General features: G+C 39.5%; 1 protein-coding gene across 3 annotated transcripts in view; it reads left to right on the forward strand.

Annotated features, from left to right (window-relative positions):
- PMS1 (PMS1 homolog 1, mismatch repair system component) overlaps positions 1-19,344 on the forward strand; it is a 44,082-nt gene that overhangs the window by 14,703 nt on the left and 10,035 nt on the right. For all 3 annotated transcript variants that reach the window (XM_058027497.1, XM_058027496.1, XM_058027498.1), the window contains 6 exons: positions 6,131-6,247; positions 9,930-10,052; positions 11,141-11,284; positions 12,459-13,354; positions 17,332-17,787; positions 18,325-18,455. In XM_058027497.1, the coding sequence (XP_057883480.1) occupies positions 6,131-6,247; positions 9,930-10,052; positions 11,141-11,284; positions 12,459-13,354; positions 17,332-17,787; positions 18,325-18,455 (1,867 nt within the window). The remainder of the gene's footprint in view (positions 1-6,130; positions 6,248-9,929; positions 10,053-11,140; positions 11,285-12,458; positions 13,355-17,331; positions 17,788-18,324; positions 18,456-19,344) is intronic.

Here is a 19,344-nt window from a genome sequence, read left to right on the forward strand (position 1 = left end):
GTACGTGGAAAAAAAGAATGTTTCCAAAGCTGCATGGGTCTTTTCCCTCTTCTTTAACAATGCACTTTGTCACTGTTTTATATATGTTATTTTTGTTAACTGCTGTTTTACAAAAGGCTTTAAAACCTCCCTTTATTTATAGAATTCACTGTGATGTTGTACATTTTCTGAATCACAGTTTTGGGTTGGAAACTGGGTGTTGACAGTAGTTTGATTGTTTAGGAGGCTTTTTTAATTTATTTTTTCCTCCTGCTCGGGAAGTGGAATTTAATAGAACCTTAGAATATCTTGAGTTGGAAGGGACCCACAGGGATCATTGAGTCCAACTGCTGGACCTGCACAGGGTGCCCCAAGAATCCCACCATGTGTGTGAGAGTGTTGTCCAAATGCTTCTGGAACTCTGTCATGCTTGGTGCTGTGACCACAGGCATGGGGAGTCTGTTTCAGTGCCCAACCACCCTCTGGGGGAAAGAACCTTTTCATAGAAACTGAGAATCATTAAGGTTGGAAAAGACCTCCAAGAGCATCAGGTCCAACCTTTGACCAAATACCACCATGGCCACTAAACCTCGTGAAGTGCCACGTCTGCTCAGTGTTTGAACCCTCCCAGGGATGGTGACTCCACCACTTCCCAGGGGAGCCTGTTCCAATGCCTGACCACTCTTGCAGTGAAGAAATTTTTCCTAACACCTAACCTGGACCTCTCTGGTGCACCTTGAGGCCATTTCTCCTTGTCCTGTTGCTGCTTGCATGGGAGAGGAGCCTGACCCTTACCTGGCTGTCACCTCCTGTGAGGTAGTGAGCAATAAGATCCCCTCTGAGTCTCCTTTTCTCATGCTAAACACCCTCAGCTCCCTCAGGCTCTCCTCATCTCACTTGTGTTCTAGCTTCATTGCCCTTCTCTGGACACACTCCAGCACCTCCATGTCTTTTTTGTAGTGAAAGCCCCAAGACTGCACACAGGACATGGGGTGTGGCATCACCAGTGGTGAGTACAGAAAGACAATCTGTCCTGCTGGCTGCACTATTCCTGATAGAGGGCAGGATGCCATTGGTCTTCTTGGCCACACACTGGCTCATGTTCAGCTGCAGTCAAACAGCACCCCCAGGTCCTTTTCTAGTGTGCACCTTAATAGCCAACCTTCCCCCAGCCTGTAGTGCTGCAGGGGGTTGTGATCCAAGTTCAGGACCTGGCACTTCACCTTATTGAACTTCACACCATTGGCCTTGGCCTGTGAATTCAGCCTGTCCAGATCCCTCTGCAGAGCCTTCCTGCCCTCCAGCAGATCAACACTCCCTCCCAACTAGATGTTGCCTGCAAACTGCCTGAGGGTACACTCAGTCCCCTTCTCCAGATAATTGGAAAAGATGTTAAACAGGCCTGGCCCTGATTCTGAGCCCTGGAGAACACCAGCAGTGACCAGTTCCAACTGCATTTCATTCCGTTCACTGCCACTCTCTGGGCTTGGCCATCCAGACAGAGTGCATCCCAAAAGAGTGCAGCGTCCAAGCCAGGGGCTTTCAGTTTCTCCAGGAGAATGCTGTGGGGCAGTGCCTAGAACTGTACTGAAGTTAAGGTTACATCCACAGCCTTCCCTTCATCCACTAGGTGGATCACCTGGTCATAAGAGGGGATCAGGTTTTCCAAACACCCGTGGCTGAACATGTGTGATTAAAGCAATAAAAAGCATGTGACTCTCAGGAGTCTTTGGAATTCTTGAAAGGCTTTGAAGACAGGTGTTACCAGATGAAGATCCTTGGCTCCTTGTAATATCTGTTAGCTCCTCTCCTAACTTACCTCCTAACTCCCAAATCCAAGCATTTCTCCACTGTGTCATGCTCAAGACAGTCTTTTTGTTGGGAGGGTGCTCTCGTGTCATGAAAGGGAAATCTGAGTAAGGAATACACTGGAATTTGTAGAATGAACAGCGTTGTGGAACATGACTGTGTTTCAGCAAATCCCCTTGATAGCTCTAATATTTGATGGCATTGGATAGACAGGTATGTAGCTGTGTCTGATGAGGGGGAAAATGGTGCCTTGAGTTTCTGTACTGGATATCTCCACTAGTAATTGTCTTAGCATCACACATACAAATGGAGAGGCAACTGATTCCTTAGGGGTGAGTCTAAAATATCTAGGAAAATAATTGATTAGTTGCTTAATTTTTTTATAAGCTAAATTGAATAATCTTTGTGATTTCTGTTTTCAAGGGCAGTTTATGTAAGGTTCCCTTTTAGGAAGGTAACTTACTACTGGTGTTAAAACAGAACACCAGTTAAGGCATGGAGCTGAAAAACAGCAGTGCTTCTCAAGGCTGGCATTCTAAAGAGTGTGGTGAGGACTTCACATTGATCAGTTTTGATCTTAGCAGATGGGTTTTCTTCCACTGCAGACAATGTGCCAGCCCTTGGAGCTGGGTGTCTGCATCATTAAGATGAAGAGGTTATAGACATAGTATTGAAGGATGTGGTTTTGTTTCCCTTGGGCTCAATTCAGTCTTGGGATATTGCTGCCTGGTTTTGTTCCTGTTTGTGTACTCTCAACAGGTAGGCAGCAATACTTCCAATTGAAACCTAATAGGCTATTAGGTTTTAGGTCAAGAAACTAAGGAACATACTGGCCCAAAGAGTTATCTGCAGTGAGATCTCAAATGCCAGGGTGACAAGATTTTTGAAGCATGTAGCACAAAACTAGAGAGACTGAAATGCAGTTCTCTTCTAAAGAGCTAACTCAAGTACATTACCAGCCTACAGCTCATGTACAACTGCTTGCTCAACTAGACATTTACACCCCCAAACCTTATTACAGGGTGAATAATGTGACTGTGATGAAATCATTGAAGAAAATAGGTGGGGTTTGGATACTAAAAGTCTACTTTAAGTGTACTGCCATTATGTAGTAATAAGGTAACTGGAATGAGTTCGTTTAACTCTCAGCATCATAATTATGCTGAAGTAGCCACAGTTGGAAACAGCATCTGGTCCCAGCTCTAATTAAGATTTTCCTTTTATCTGGGATTGCAAATCACTGTAGCTACTGGTAGAAATTCTAAAATATAAAGGATAGTTAGGGATGCAGAGCAACTGTTTTTTTATTCTGCTCTTCCTTGATATCTTTGAAGAAACAAATACTGAGCAACTTTTAATTCTCTCTAATCCTGTATCAGGGACCCCAGTGGGAAGAGATTGCACACTCTTTCTCTGCACTTCACACATTTTTCAAGGAATCCTCCTGCACTCTATGTGTTCACAATGAAATAACAGCTACCTAGTCTGTGTGTGCATGGAGTCACACAATCATTTAGGTTGGAGTGTACATTGTCATCCTCCAAAAAACTATGCCTGTGTCCTAGGGCTGCATGGGGTGGAGGAATAGGTACACATAGACACCCACATCATTATCTTCTGCATATGTGCAATAGATTTTATATGCATTAGGACATTTTGTAAGATGTGGATCGTGCAATCCCCTTCAATGAAACAGAGAGGTGGAATATATTTGGCTAGCTCTTGCAGAATCTAAGATGGGCCACATGTAATAATATATCTTTGAGTAGGCTGTTTCTGCAGCGTCATCATACTGACTAGAGTCAGATTCTTCCTTGGCTCATCCTAGACACCCGCTTTATATGACCTAGAAAAAAATATGGGGGGTGTGTGAGAGGGGTGTATTTTTAGATAAACTAAAGGGTATAAGCAAGGTTAAAAAAATAGGGTAATGCAGGAACCTCATGGCAACACTTTCCAAAATAAATGAAATGGAACAGGCAGTGTTTCTCTGATTTTTTAATAGCTGTTGATACATCTGGGGAATATAGAAAAATGATTTTCTGTAATTTGCCAGCTCTTCCTATGTTGTTGCTTCATAATGTGCAGCAGAGCTAGAAATGAATACACCCTGTATTCTGTCTTTTATATAGTATAGAAATTTAGGAGTTGCATGGCCTCTTTAGTTTGTGGCTTTAATTTAAGCTACTGTCATAACTATTTCCTAAAATTCTGTCTCTTGTACTGAGTATCTGGTGAGTATATGACTATTTAAAAAACTAATCTGAACCTATTACAGTAACTACTTTTAGCAAGTTTGCATTTAATAAATTCTCTTTTTCCACAGCTTTCTTAAAACCACCTTATTCAAGTGTTCTTTTCAAAGTTCTGAGTATCAGCCATTCTAGCAGGTCAAGCTGTGTAATAACCTTGCATTAATCAGCAGCTAAGATTTATATCTGTACCTGCAGCATCACACTAGGATACCCGAAAATAAACAGCATGATGTTTATATTAGTCATGTAACAAGTGTCTTTCTCAGTTTGGTCACATGCATTTAATTTAAAATACATCCAGTAAAGAAAAAAATCACTTGGCACTTTCTGTTTCCATTTTAAGTAATCAATTTTAAAATAGAAGCAGTACAGGATATGTTTTATAAGAGGAGCTATAAAGAAGAGGACAGATTCTTTCATCACTCCAGAATGTCTTTGAGGAGGCTTAGAGCAGGTGTAGAGGAGAGAGGCTGAGGCAGCCCTGGGCTGTCCTTCACCTCTGCCTGCTCTGGAGCATGGGGAGACTCCCTGCCAGAGCTGTGGACACCCGACCTGTGGCTCTCCTTGCTCACTTCTCCCCTTTTTCTGTCGTCTGCCCCCTGATGTAAATTGTGTTTTATGTCTAAGGGGTTCACCTCACTTTGGAATAACCAAGCTGTGATCCAGCGTGTGCAAAGGGCTGTCAGGCTGCTCTTTAGGAGATGAATTACATTCAGGCAGGACTGAAAAGCCCCACTTCACAAATGCTGCAGAATGTAGTGGAACTGGAAAATTAAAGATTTGGGGAATAGTTTAGGGTCAACAGTCTCAAAGCTTTACAATTCCACCTGTCCTGTAGGAAGGGAATATCATGTTCCAGGAGAACTGTGTTCTTCTGTGGAATTCACCCCTGAAGGCCAGCAAATATTCCACTGGACAGGTGGAATTTTAAGGCTATGTATAGCATTTCTTGAGATGGGTGCTTGTGTATTTTTTGCTCTCTCACCATCCTTTCACTTAACAGCATGTACTTGAATACTGTGAGCTTATTTTGAATTTATTGGACACATAATACCTACTGAAAATATAAATTTCAACAGCACTGTAGCATCCAATTTAAAATGCAACATGCTGCATTATTTTTCCTTTTGTATTTAAAGGAAAACATTGAATACATTCAGGCAACTAGCAGTGGCAAAAATGAAGTGGGCCTGAGTGTAGCAGTCTCAGTTGCCTAGAAGCAGAAAACCAACCAAGGATAACATTTTTTTTGTTGATACACAGCAAAGAAAGTCAGCAGATTCAGAATTAAATTTGTAACTATTTGGTATAGGACTTCTCATTAGTGATGGACAAAATTTCACCTCCCAAAGTAATTAATACCTTCTGTGTGCATAAGTAAAGTAACTCCTGTTGCAAGTTGCAATTAATATTGCCTCACTGTATTTGTAATTATATTTCAAGACATGTAGCTAATACAGCAGATGGTCCTTCATCCTTCTAACTTTTAAAGTTTTTATTAGACAAAGAACTGCTTTCCTAATATATAGTTCCTTAGAAACTGCTTTTCTTTCTAAATGGCAGGCTTATCTTATAGACCTGGAGTATCCAGGTGTGAGCTATGGATGGACAGCTAATAGCCTGATCTCTACTGAAACAAGCTCTTTGATATAAGTAACTTAAAAATTGCAGTGCCCACTTTCAAATATTGACCAGCCTGTGAGAGACCTGTCATAAACCCTCACTTTAACTGCTCAGGAAAAGCACAAATACCACTGCTGTATCCAAGAGAAGTAATATTTGTATTGACTTGGTTTTAACAGTTGCCCTCAGGTACAGAAGCCCAGAAGAGCCACAGAACATGCATGAATACAAGCATTGCTTAGCTTTCCAATTGCTGTGTGTCTAAATAAGTAACAGAATATGAGAAGACGTGTCAAAAGGTACCATATCGAGCCTGTTAACGCTGAAAGTTGTGATTTTCAGAGGGTCAAGGTACAGAATGTTACATATACAGTGTGTGTGCAGTTGCATATGCATGTTCATAGACATGACATGAGTTCAACAAATATAATGTCAAAAATTTGACTCTGTGCCATTTGTTTCAGGCAGTTATTTGGCAGAAGACCAGGGTATCAGATCACAAAATGGCCTGTATGTCAGTTCTGGGAACAGCCGTTATGAGCAGTATGGTACCTTTTCAACACTGCTGCGAATATCCTGAGGTGAGTTTTAACTTCCTTCTCCCAAATTCACTTCAGGTCTGTCAATGAAGAGAGCTAAGGAAATACTCAAAAAGAAGGAGACTTTGAAAAAGAAGGTGTGTCTCCAGATTGACATCTGATTAATGCATTTGATTCTATTACTGTCCTCTCCGCAAAATTAATTGGTTTGGTGATTGAAAATCCACTCCAAGAATCACCTCGTCAGGACTCATGTGGCACTGATCAAATGGCAGTAAAAACAGTTGTGATGACAAATGCAGAATTGCTGATTGCTCAGAGCTGTCTCAGTTGGGATTCCTGGCCCACAGGCAGGTTGTGCTCCCATTAATATCTGAGCATTTAGATGGTTCTCATCTTCGTGGCCTCTTAGCCTTGTACTCTAAAGAGTATTCCTTCAATTTCAGTGGGGGCACCTGAGCAGTGAAAGAAACACATACTTAGAAGGGCAAGTTATGTACAACTTCCACTAAACATGTATTTCAGCTGAACACTATAGTTTTCAAAAAATTCTGTGTTCTTGGCTTCTTTTTCCCCTTCTGAAAATGAGGGAATTACCCATGATACCCTCCTTCGTCTAATATTTTCAATATTTTTTTTCTCTGCTTCCTTTTTTTTTTTTTTTTTTCTTGAGAATTTTTTTATTAAAGGGGAATCTTGCCACCTTTGAACCTTGTAGGCTGCATTTTCCTGTATCATGTGATAAACCTTGACAGGATGAGATGAATCACTGTAAAGCCACAATGGCTCTTAGACACAACTCACCAATGCTGCATTCAGCATGGTGCTCAATAATATTATTCAGACTTTAAGGTCTCACTGTTTATATGTGCAGCTTAATAGCAGTATTCAGACTTAAATCTTGAGTTTGCCAGAGTGCTTTTATACATCCAGTAGAATGAGGGGGAACAAAGCAAAGTCATTTATGTACTTTACAGAGTTTCATTTGTTTATGTCTGAACTGAACATCCATATTCTTACCTGAATGTAGCTTGGATGTGCCCCCAGGACACGTGCAGGGGGCTCCAAAGGGAAGATAAGGGGGTATCTAGAAGGGACTAGCTTGGAGGAGGCACTTAGGTTCTCACATTACTTCTCTGCTATATCGTGAGGCATCCATCTTCCTTGAATAGAAGTTGGAGAACATTCCATCTCTCTCTCTGTCTCTAAATAGTGTGTAAAATACCATGTGCATCATTTATAGGTGTATAAGTGATCCATGCACAATGTTGACGTTCAGAAACTGGACATTTCTAAACTAGGCAGCCAAACACTACTGGAGTGGCAGAGTTAAGTTGCCTGTGTAATCATTTTTTCCTCCCTTGTGTGCAGGTATTGGAATAGGTATTTAAAGGCATGGCATATACTGCTTGTTTTCCTTCCCATTCAGTGTGTCTCTCGTTTGCTACACAGACCAGAGGGCAGCTCTTTAGTTCTTTTAACTCCTATTTGTTCATTGTGTAGCTGCATGCTCCTTTGCTGCAAAGTCTGCTCTGAAGACAAAACTTATCGTGCTGTTCCTTACTGCAGAGTTAAAACTTCTTCAACAAGTGATCCAGGGATTTTAAAGACTGGACTTCTTGCGAATATCTCCATTGAATGAAACAGGAGCACATTTCAAATTAGCTTTGAGGCATGCAAACTCAGGAGCTATGTGTAAAATAAAAAGAAAACCAAGAAAATAAAGAACCAAAACAACTTTTTAAACTTTTCAGATCCCCAGTCTTGTTAATGGATAGATTTATTTGGGCTGAAAACTTTCACACAGGAAATTTCCCTATTGTTTTCTTTTCCTATGAAGGTTACATTTAGCAGCTACATGTGCCACTGGGAGAAAGATAAGTATAAAAGAAAGGCATTCTGCTGTCCACCTGTCACAGATATATTTTAATGAATATAGAAGTTGTAGTTTTTTAAAAATATTAATTTGAAAACAGTTGATCTAGTATGAAATCAAAGTTTCATTAATATTTTCCAGTGTCTTTAATTTTGTCTTCATACTTCATATACTTTCATATATGAAAATTCTACTAAGACTATTATTATAAATTGTAGATAACTTTTAATGAGCATGCTGATATTCTCCATGGCTGTAAATAGTAACAGCAGTCAGCCATTTCTAAATCTGGCAACTTGTTAAAAGAGTTATTTAGAGACTTTCAGTTTTGTTTTAATGTTTTCTGTATATAAAAATATTGTTGGAAGTGAAAGACTCAATACAAATATTTGTGAATTAGAAAAAGAAGTGCAGAGGAGGAACATTGAGGGAGGATGTGCTAAATCTGCAGAATAAAATCTCAAAGTGCTGCATGTTGTTTTCTGATAATCATCCAACAGATACTTGACACCTCTTTAATTTGACCAGTGGTGTTTGGTTCTTTGCGACGTTGCTGACCAGAACAAGCCAGCTTTAGCACAGAATGCTTGGTCCAAGGTCAGGAGGGAATAAGGGAGCACATGAGCAGAGAGCTGCGTGACGTAGATGAATGGGAAGGATGGGCCAAGTCCCATGGATCTTAAATTCCATTTCAAATGCATGATAATTTGGATTTTAGCAGATACACGGGGTTCTGCCAAAAGCAGAGCTTATGAGGACTCATTTCTGTGTTCAGTGATCCACCCTGCTACCAGAACATTCTCCAGACTTTCTCATATCTCCAAAATCCTCATGCTGCCCCAGTGTTCTTTCACCTGCTTGTTTGGGCAGGTGGAGAAGGGCAATGTGTGGGGCAGGATGTGGGCTGCCCAGGATGTCATTTCTTGCATGCTGCTGTTCCTGGCTTTTGAAAAGTTACAATTGCCTTTTCTTTAGTAAAGTCATTATCTTGAGGCTGTTCTCTCCAAACAGCTGTCAGTTATCACAGGAATTGTGGAAATACATCTCTGGGATTTCTGCTTCTTTATCAGATTGATTTGAAATCCATCCAACAGTCTCAAAGTTGCTTAGTGAGGGAGAGGGGGAAGAGATGGGACAAGCAGCACAAGTCATTGGCCTTATTTTGACCTGAAAAACCTGTTAAATAATCTCGACAGAAAAATCTTAAAACTTGGAGTTCATGTTAGGTACACAAATCATGTGCTGTTTCCAAGGCTCCCTGGCAGTGCTGTGCTCACAGGTTCTGCTGCAGCCTGTGAATCGTGGGTGCTCAGCACTCTTGAGAGTCAGATGATTTGGATACAGGTGGCGTAGGTAAATTTAGGTGCCCTGAATAAATGCCCTGTGACAGGCTATTTAAGGTGCTCTGCACATAGAGAAGGAGGGATTGTGTGTTTTGGGCTTTCCCTGTAGGGCTGGTTCACTGCTGCCCTGGCCAGGTTGGGCAGCACTCTGTGCCTTTGGCTTGGACAGGGCTTAGGTTGGCAACCCCACAGTCAGCAAGCCAAGAGCTGCTGGCCTGGCTCTCCACAGCCTCAGCTCCAGGCAGCAGCCTGCTGCAAATGGCAGTCCAAATGGGACATATGTCAATAAACTGACCAAGGGAAATAGATACAATCCCATCTTTCTCAGCCTATTTTTTTCCCTCTAACTGCCTTTATTTTTGTCTATTGTAGCTGTCAAGAAGCAGTACATGCATGTGAATGACTTGGACTCCCATACAATTTTGATTTACTGTCTCACCTTTATAAAAAAAACATTTTTGGTTCTTTAAAAGATGTTTGCACTGTATTTGTTTTATCATTGTAGATAAATCTTTCTGGATTTCTCCCAAAAGCTGAGTCAGACACTTCTTTGACAAGCCTTTCAAGTTCAGAAAGGAGTTTCATTTTTATAAATAATCGTCCAGTTATTCAGAAGGAAATACTGAAGGTAACATCCTCTAGCTTTTAATTCAAGGAATAGAAACGTGATTTCTTTGATGACAGAGACATCTAAGCAATCTACAACTTTTTTTTCCCCCATGCAACAGTTTGAAGTATTACAGGTGAAAATACTAACATTTACAACAGAAAGCCCTTCCAAAAGTCTGACACTGCCAGTGCCTCAGTTCTATTGCTGCAGTCAGACCACAGAGCTGGAGGTTTGGTGCTTTTGGCTGTTTAACAAAATTAATTTCAGATGCTTTGTGCAAGATACCAGAATAGTTGATTCTTTGTATTAGCCTGTAGAAATCACCTGTGCAATTTCCCATAAGGGAATTTTGATTTTGTCCACTTCCAGCTGTGAGCTTACCAAGCAAACACCCATGCTTTCCCTTTAAATTTGTGTGTGCATTGGGTAGAAATGAAAGTGATAGTGCAGCAGCATTGGCTACAGCTAGGCATCGTGTAGGCAGAATTTGATACTCTTGGGTTTCTCTCACTACTGAACCTTGCAGCACTTCACTTGGAGCAGCCTTGCTGTCCTAATCCTTGTCATCACCAGGGAAGAAAATCATGCTTATGCCAAAGTGTTCCTGCAGGTTTTAAAGTGGACACAATGACAGTTTTCAATTGGCAGGCAAAGCTTTGTGTATGTAAACCCTGAACTTACGTTGGTGTGTTAAATGCTGAATAAGGGTAATCCATCTCCATGTATTATTTGATGTGCCTGGCACTTCTGGGAGTTCAAAGCTTAGTTTGAATCCCATGAAAGAGATGGTTCCTTAACAAGAGCAAGGAAGCCTGGATTCAAGGTGGGATTCAGCACACAAAGTAAAAATACGGTGCCCTGCATGGAAAATAGGCTACATATCACATTTATCTCCATGCTATGAAGGCATGGAAACCACCAGGAACTGGCCTTTTGGTGATTATTCTGGCATACATGAAATGAGGACCTTTTAAGCATTTCTTTAAGTTGAAAAATGGACAAAACCAGCAAACCAGTTGTGCTTTTATAATGTCAGATTTTGTTTCTGTGCATTTTTGTCTATTTTATTGCCTTTACTGACATCTCTTTATTACATCAATCTCTAGTTAATTCGACAATACTACAGTCAGGTGACACAAAAGGACTGTACTCGTTTATATCCTGTTTTCTTTTTGAATATTACTGTACCTGCCTCTGCTGTGGATGTGAATATAACACCTGATAAAACACAAGTTATGCTGCATTATAAGGTAATTAAGATTTGTTCTGTTTCTGAGTTGTGAGTCCTTACATAAGCATGATAAGGGCCTTGGAACTACCAGAATGTTCAAACATAAACACTGTCACTGGGTTTTGGGGGTTTTTTTAGTTGCATGACAGCTTGCCTTTGTCAGAGCACTGTTTTGAACAAAAAGTACTAAACAAGCTAACTGGGGGATTCTTTAAAATTAGTTTCCCAGTTCATTTAAAATGTTTTGATGCTGTCAGATTTATACATGTACCACTTTGGTTTCAGATGGCTTTACAGGGAGAGAAGCTAAGTGGAATTATGTTATGTGCCCCTGTATAAATTTCATATTTAAACCAAGTAATCACTGTTTAAACACCACCATTAAGGTGAGGGTGGGCAGGAGGGGAGTTGATTTCTCATTAAAGCACTATTTTGTCATTATGTGTGATATATTATTGATGACATCAATTAAGTGCCACAAAAATTAGAAAGGTTGCATTGGTGACTATTAATGTGCTTATTCAAAGTGAATATAGGTAGTCACACCAGTATGTTAACCCTCTTATTAATAAAAACCTTTTGTATTTGTCTGTGTTATTCTTGCAAATGTCCTGCCTGGTAAGGGTCAGGTGTATGAAAATTAACATACAGCATTTTTACATTTGATCTAGTTTTTCTTTGGCATTAGAAAAAGGGTCAGAGTTTCTTTTCTCTCTTTTCTTTTTCTGTTTTTTTAAATTTTTATATTTTATGGGTTTGGGTTTTTTATCTTGCTCATTTCCATCATTTGGTGCAAAGCTGAATTGGAAACATGGACCATGAAAGCACATCCACATGAAATTGGATGTTGCTGTGCACCTCTTTTGGCTGTAAACTTCTAACTCCATATAAGGTAGGAATAACTTTACATGATACTGGTTTAAGAAGTCAAAACCCTGTTATAAAGAAGGTATTTAATTTGCTCTGTGATATCAGGGTAAACTAGTGAAGCAGAATATCACAAAGTATTTGAAGCTGAAAGTATCCAGTTCAGAATCTTTTGGAATGTGTGAACAACTGAAATGCAATGATCTGCCCAGACATGTCTAAAGATTATTCCAAATAAGAGCACTTTGCATATTGTTCCATATTCTTGGTATCTGACAGTTACATTTTCAGGTGCACTTGTGTGTGTGTGTGTTTTTTTTTTCCAGGAATCTGTCTTGCTTGCAGTTGAAAATGTGTTGAAATCAGTGTATGGGCCACTACCTGCTGCAGTCCCTGGTGAAAGTAATAAAACAGATGTTACCTCAGAAGACATGTTTGTTCATAGAACAGACCAAACAGATGTGGCTGTTAATGAAATGGGACCATCTGGAAATGATGAGCTACATGCTCATACTTCATTCCTTTCACTCAGCAGTGATGTGCAAAACTGTCAAGCAGGAAAAAACGCAGAGATCTGCTTAAATCATCAGACATTTAGTGGTGATAATGTACACAGTTGCCTGGACAAAAGAGAGGTTTCTAAGAGTGATGCCTTTCCAGACAATTCCTTAAATTTATTGCGTGAGGAGGAACAGAATGGACAGAATATGGCTGATATTCAAAGTAATAGTGTTCCTGTGAGCCCCAAGTCTAAAAAAGCCAGTGAGCATGTTGAGAGCTCTGATACTATTGACAAAATAGATAAAAATGAGGAAGCCTTAATCCCTAAGGATTTATCTGAAATCCCTGCTGATAGTTGGAGTATGGGAAGTGCATTTAAAGACATTCTGGGAGACAAGCTGGAACCTGTTAAGATCTTGATTCCTGGAGCTGGAGGGACAGTTAATAAGCAAAATGAATACACTGGTGAAAAAAGCAGTGATCCACAAAGCTCAGATCAAAGCATAAAGAAAAAAAATGTGATAAGTGAAAAATTTGGACGTGTGACAGCTTATGACTTAATTAATAGCAAAATAATAAAGAAACCAAAGTCTGCATTTGAATTTTTCACACATGAGTGTCGTCCAAAATTGATAGATGATAATCCAAAGACCAGCATGAATGACATCCTGCTGACAATTGAAGAGCAGTGGAAGAATTTGAATGAAGAGGAAAAACGGAAGTAAGTTCAGGCTGTGTCTTGCTTCTGAATCTGGAAGCTACCAAAGAGTTCCTTGCAATGAATTAAAGAAATTGCAACATTCCAGTTATTTATGAAAAAATAGATAATGAATTTTGACTTCTCAGGATCAGGATCAGTATTGTTTGACATCAGAGTTGTGTTTTGCTGTGTGCAGTTGTGCACTGCAGACTGGAATTACTCCTGCCACTGTGCTGTGCAGCAGCTGGATTAGGGACAGCAGTAGTTAGGGACAGCTCTGCTGCACAGTTATTTAAAATAACAGGCAAGAAACTGACTGAGTCCTACAAGCTCCTAGGGGCAGCCTTTACCACATCACTCCCAGTGCACTGTCCTTGAAAGCCAGCACGGTGATGGATGAGGCGCTGTAGAGTTCTTCGGAGGTTTTTCAACTTTTATTACTGTAAAGGGAGAGTTCTTTTTTAGGAACTTTGGTACTCAAACATTGAGTAAATTCCATTCCTCTAAATTTCATTTGTATCTCATCCAAGGCTATCTCAGAATTGTATTTGTAAAACCCAGTCAAATGACACAAGGAATTACTTTTTCCCCTAACCAGCTATTCCATTGCTGGTTCAGAGACTGTAGCACAGTCCAGATTTTAATCTGTTTCAAACAAGACTAAGTCTCTTCCTAGATCACAGTCTGAATAGCTAAATTCCATATTTTTCTAAAATGAATTGTCACTGAGTTTTTGAAATCCATTTGCAAGAAAAGGAAATATTTTAATAAGACATCTGCATTTTTCTGAATGTTAGCTGTATCAGAGTTAAGTGAAACCTTTTCACCTAGCTTCTGGTTTACCTAATTTAAAGTTTACTATGCAAGCAACATGCCATGATCACAAACCCATACATGTGAGAAAGTGTTTTGCCCATCTCTGCATAAGCAGAAATACTAATCTAATAGTAGAAATTTATTACAATTATATTCATGCTTTCAATGAAATGAAACAAAAGGTTCTGCCAGCTGTTTCAGAAAATTTTAATTTGCTCTGCTTTAGCTTTTGAGATTTCATGGTTGCTTTCCTGGTACAACTGTTATGTTAAAGAGTGTGCCTACAGATTAACTTTGCATTAGTTCAGGAAGGAGACCTCTCTGGTAATCAAGTTTTCCTTATATGTGGGACTGAATGCAATATATTACACACAGTGTATATATATTTTCCTTATATGTAGAATTGAGTCCCATGGCTGTTGAAGGAAATGAAGAATTCACCACTAGTTGTATCTATAGATACCAGCTTTGGTTTACCTTTCCACATTTATGGTTTAAAATTGCCTCAGAGAATAGCAAATAGGAGGAGATACACAGACAACTTTTCCTGCAGAGCAGCAATCCAGAAGGACTTGTGGCAGAGAGCATGAGTCTTGCCTCCAGGTACTCTGGGTAAATTGGGCCACCTAGAGGTAACAACAAATGTAAATAGATCAGGGCAGCCGAGTGCCACAGCTCTACTTCATGCATCATGCTGGCACAACCCCACATTGCCTGGGCTCCACTCCTTCATCCTTCTGTGATACAGTCCTGCCTTGTGCAATGGTTTCAGCATCTCTGTTTCTCTCTGTGGCCCCTCCATCGGGTCTCAATTAATTTAAATCCCTTTTGGGAGTAGTACAAGCACCAGATGTCTCGTAGTGACACAGGATGGCCTTTTCAAAACAAGCCAGCATTTATTGCACAACCGGAATGTCAAATGTTATGGTCTTTAGGTTATAATAGAGGAGGAAAGCTCCGTGCATGTCCGTGCTGGCAGCATCACATATCCCCCTGCTTTGCAAAGGATTTCATTCCTTGCAGTCACTCGCCTCTTACTTAATACAGCTTGCATGTGTTTCTGGCCTTCATGTTTCCTGAATATCGGGCTCAGGTGGGAGTGGGAAAAATCACTCTAAATGCCATAACAGTGGCAGGAGTAGTTACCCTGAAGGTGTAGGAAAGGTTCAAAGTTGCACACATTGTCATGGGACTAACAAATCACCTTGTCAGCACTCTGCAGTAATTCTTCATGAGTAGATTTGTACCTTGGGAGAAATATTTTTTCAGGTAGCATGGTCTTTGCTGTCAGAGTTTGCAACTAATACTCAAATTCAGATTATTTGTCTTATAAGGGCTGAGGGACATACATTAAAAGGGGTTTCTTAGTATGCTTATTATTTTGTTTGGGTTTACATTGCAAGGGGGAAAGAATATATCATTGGTCCATTTTTCTAGTTAAACCAAAGCTGCCTTTGAAACTAGACTTCATTCTACTCTTCCACTCTCTGCTTACATCCAATTTTGCAAATTTTCATGTCTTTAGGTTTTGAAGCATCAGAAAAAGATGCTGAATTTGCAGTCTTAATTCAAAAAGCAGAGAAACGCTGTTCTTGTAGCACTTGTTGATTATATGTTCCTCCATGGAAGGATTTTCAGAAAGGCAAAAGTGTTCTTCCCTCATAGTTTGTAAATCTGCAGTTTTTCTTTGGTTCTGGGCAAATCACTGATATTGATGTGTATGAATTTGGAAGATGCTCACAATCAAAGTTTGTAAGACTAGAATTTTTCTGGTGGTAGCCTAAACTGACAGGCAAGTTGGAGTTTGTTTGGAAGTGTTTTCATTTTGGATTATCAGTGATCACTGAAGGCTCAATTCACCTACACTTAAATATTTTCCTGTATTACAGTTAGGTCTATTCAAAACAAAGTATTTACTGATCTGGTCAAAGCTGTAAATGAATTTGGGATTAAAAAAAATTTTGTTCAAGTGATTTCATCCATTCATTTTAAAAGGAGCAGATGTTTTTTATCTTAATGTTTGCTCCATATTTTCTAGGACGTGATTTATTGCAAGAAACTATTTAAGCTGACTTTTTTAGTTAACTAAATATTGGTACCATATGTGAGTGCTAGCACATCATAATTAATTGCAAATGGTGACCCTTTTGTTGACCTTAATTTTCCAGCGTGCATACACATAATTGAATCAAACTGTTCCAGCAAGTAGCAATAAATAAATATGACCAGCTAAAATACTTATTTCCAATACTAACATATGATAGTACTGCTTTTTTTTGGTTTTGTTTTAATTGAAGATTAGACTGGTTTGAATTACCTTCTAGAATTCAGACTATCAAGTAAGGGCAAAAAGAGGGAGTTCAGCAAATCACAACCTTTGCTTTCAGGAAAGTAAAATTCTTAAGCAGTAGACAAGCATAAACGTGGGACCTATAAAAGTTTAGTTATCTCACTGACATTTATAAACTCATTAAGAATCGATTCATGTTGTAGAGGTTTAGTATGTAGTAATGTTTTAACCATTTAGACAGCATTTAGGAGTACCTTTTTATTGACTGCTTTTGAAAAATTTCTAAGATTGATTATTACTTACAGATTTCTGTGATAATCATCCATATCCTCTATTCTTACACTTCATCTGGCTAATTTTAGGCCATTTGAAATCAAATACGCTTTTAAGTAAGTAAGACCTGGGGCTTGGGAAATTATTCACGCTCCAAAGTCCTGCTGGCCCCATGGCCTCCCCTGCAAGGCTGTAGAGCTCTAGAAGCTTAAACTACTTGGTGAATTGAGCTGGATGTGCCTATGACAAAAAACTCCTTCCAAAACTCTGTATTTGATTGCAAATCAAACAAGGGACTGAGGTGAAAAGAACCTTGCTGTAGGTCTTTACATGATGCACTCTGTTCCTTAGAGTAATAGTTCCTCTCCCTTACAGTAATTGAGGTTTTGCTGGCTGTCTTGAAGGAAAATTTCCAGCTTTTGTTCAAGATGTGATGTAATAGAGGTACCGTCACCATCTTCATCACAGTTGGCAGCGTGTTGATGTGGGTACTTGAATGGACCATGCATGTGGTTCTTGGCTCTTGAAATGGTTACCTTTCCTTCTGCTGTAGTGTGTTAGGGGTTAAGGTCTGGAGCTTTTCATCTGCTGATGCTACTGGTTTGTTTTCTCCTTCAAGTTATGAAATAAAAGCCACTAAGGACCAGGAACGGTACAACAGAGAGGTCAAGAAAGCCAATGCACAGCCAATGCACCGACCAGCAAAGGAGACAGAAAAACACAAAGCCAAGCTGAAGAGTTCTGCATCTGACCAGCAGAAGCTTGACAAGATATTTCATAACCAGATTGAAAAGAAGGGGAAACTGGAACAGCCTGTGAAAATTGTGACAGTGCCTTTTTCTCTGAGTTCCTGTAGACGTCACCTTCAGAGACAAGAGAGAAATGTTTCAGATGAGCATGAGCTTTTCCTGATCCGTCGTCAGAGTTTTCCTGATGTCTGGATACTTGCTACTGAAAAAAATGTCAAGTTGCTAAATCCATATAGACTGGAAGAGGCCCTGCTGTGTAAGAGATTATTGATGAACCATAAGCTTCCAGTAGAGAAACTGGACAATCCAATTGTGTTAACAGACAGGTATAGTACTATTGAGCAAAAATGTATATATTACTTGAAACATCGGTTGATAACTATTTACAGTAAACTCTGGCAAGGCCCTGTTTGCTAATGCTGGGCTTATTTGTGCACTCACTTAGCTATTAAAACAGAGTTTTGGGTTTTATACTTTGATCTTGTAGTACTGAGCGCACTTGGTCTTATTCTAGTTGAAATAAGTATGATCTTTGACCAGTTTCCGTGGTAGTGCATCAAATACAAATTTCCTCCCCTGGAAGAAAATTAAATTCTACACGTTTTCACAACTTTAACTGATTTTCCTCCAAGAATTAGGAAATGGCTGATAGAATTATTATTACTGTATGCCTAAGCTCAGTCCCCTCACTAAGATAAGTGAATAGTTCTCATTTTGTTTCTTTAAACAATTGCTTTTCCAAAATACTTTATAAAATCTTGATGACTCCTTATCACTTGATATCTTTTTCAGTGGTTTTTGCACACTTGCAATTTTCACATAAGGGATGTTGTTTTTTAACACTTGGGGATTTTTTTTTTCAGTCTTCTTGGTGGATCTCAGTATATGGCTGCTCTTTGTAAAATGCAGAAGAATTACCAGAGTTTCCATGGATCAGGTTATTTGTCAGATCCAAGGCTTGTAGCAAATGGATTCCAGATAAAAGTGATAGAAGGTATGATGGTTTTAAAAACCATTAGTTTCATTGGAGCTTGCTTCCTGTGATTTAATGATTTAAATTATTGTTAATGTGTATCATGTTATTCTGCATTACCTTGTCTTTTAAAGCACCTAGCATTCTGCTTTCCTTACCATTGAGATTTTACTTCTTGGCAGAGAATGTAATCTTCCCCACAGAACATTGAGTAATGGAAACTGATGACTGAAGAGAAAACTTAAATAGTATTTCAAAGAATGCTCTGAAATGCATGTTTTCCTCAAATCTGTCTTCTTTTCTCAAAATGCTCAATGCCCATATCCTTAATTGCCATTCTAATATAATTTAGATTAAACTGACAGGAATTCCTGAGCCCAGGCACCTTCTGCAAGTATGTGCTTTAGCTGACTACTCCTGTACTGCTGAGCATTAAGGAGATCCAGTAAGGAGCTGAATCCTGGTTGATGTTATACTTTTCTATTAAAATTGTAACCCAGAGCCCAAAGGGATCAGCAAAGAGATGGTCAAAGGATCACCACACCTTTTCTCAGAGTTTGATCTGAATACATTTTGAAGGAGTATACTTTTCAATACCTCTCTATTGATCACAGAAAAATGCATTTCATAGATTTTTTCTTTTACTTTATCAAGAGAACTCAAAGGTCTTTACATCTTTCTGAAGAATGTTTTCTAGGATGTGCTGGAAACACAGGGGTGACCCAGTGGAGGTTCTGCAGATCACGAATTCTATAGCAGAATTCCAAGAAAAGCAAGCTTCCTTGGGGGTAGCACCTAGCTGACAGCTCAGGGAGAAGATTGGCCATAAGAGCTGTTAGAAATGCTATAGCTTCATGTGTTACAGATCCCCACATATGTACAGTGATGACAGATGTACTGTAACATATGG

Source organism: Melospiza georgiana, chromosome 7 (assembly GCF_028018845.1).
Source record: "Melospiza georgiana isolate bMelGeo1 chromosome 7, bMelGeo1.pri, whole genome shotgun sequence".
NCBI lineage: Eukaryota > Metazoa > Chordata > Aves > Passeriformes > Passerellidae > Melospiza > Melospiza georgiana.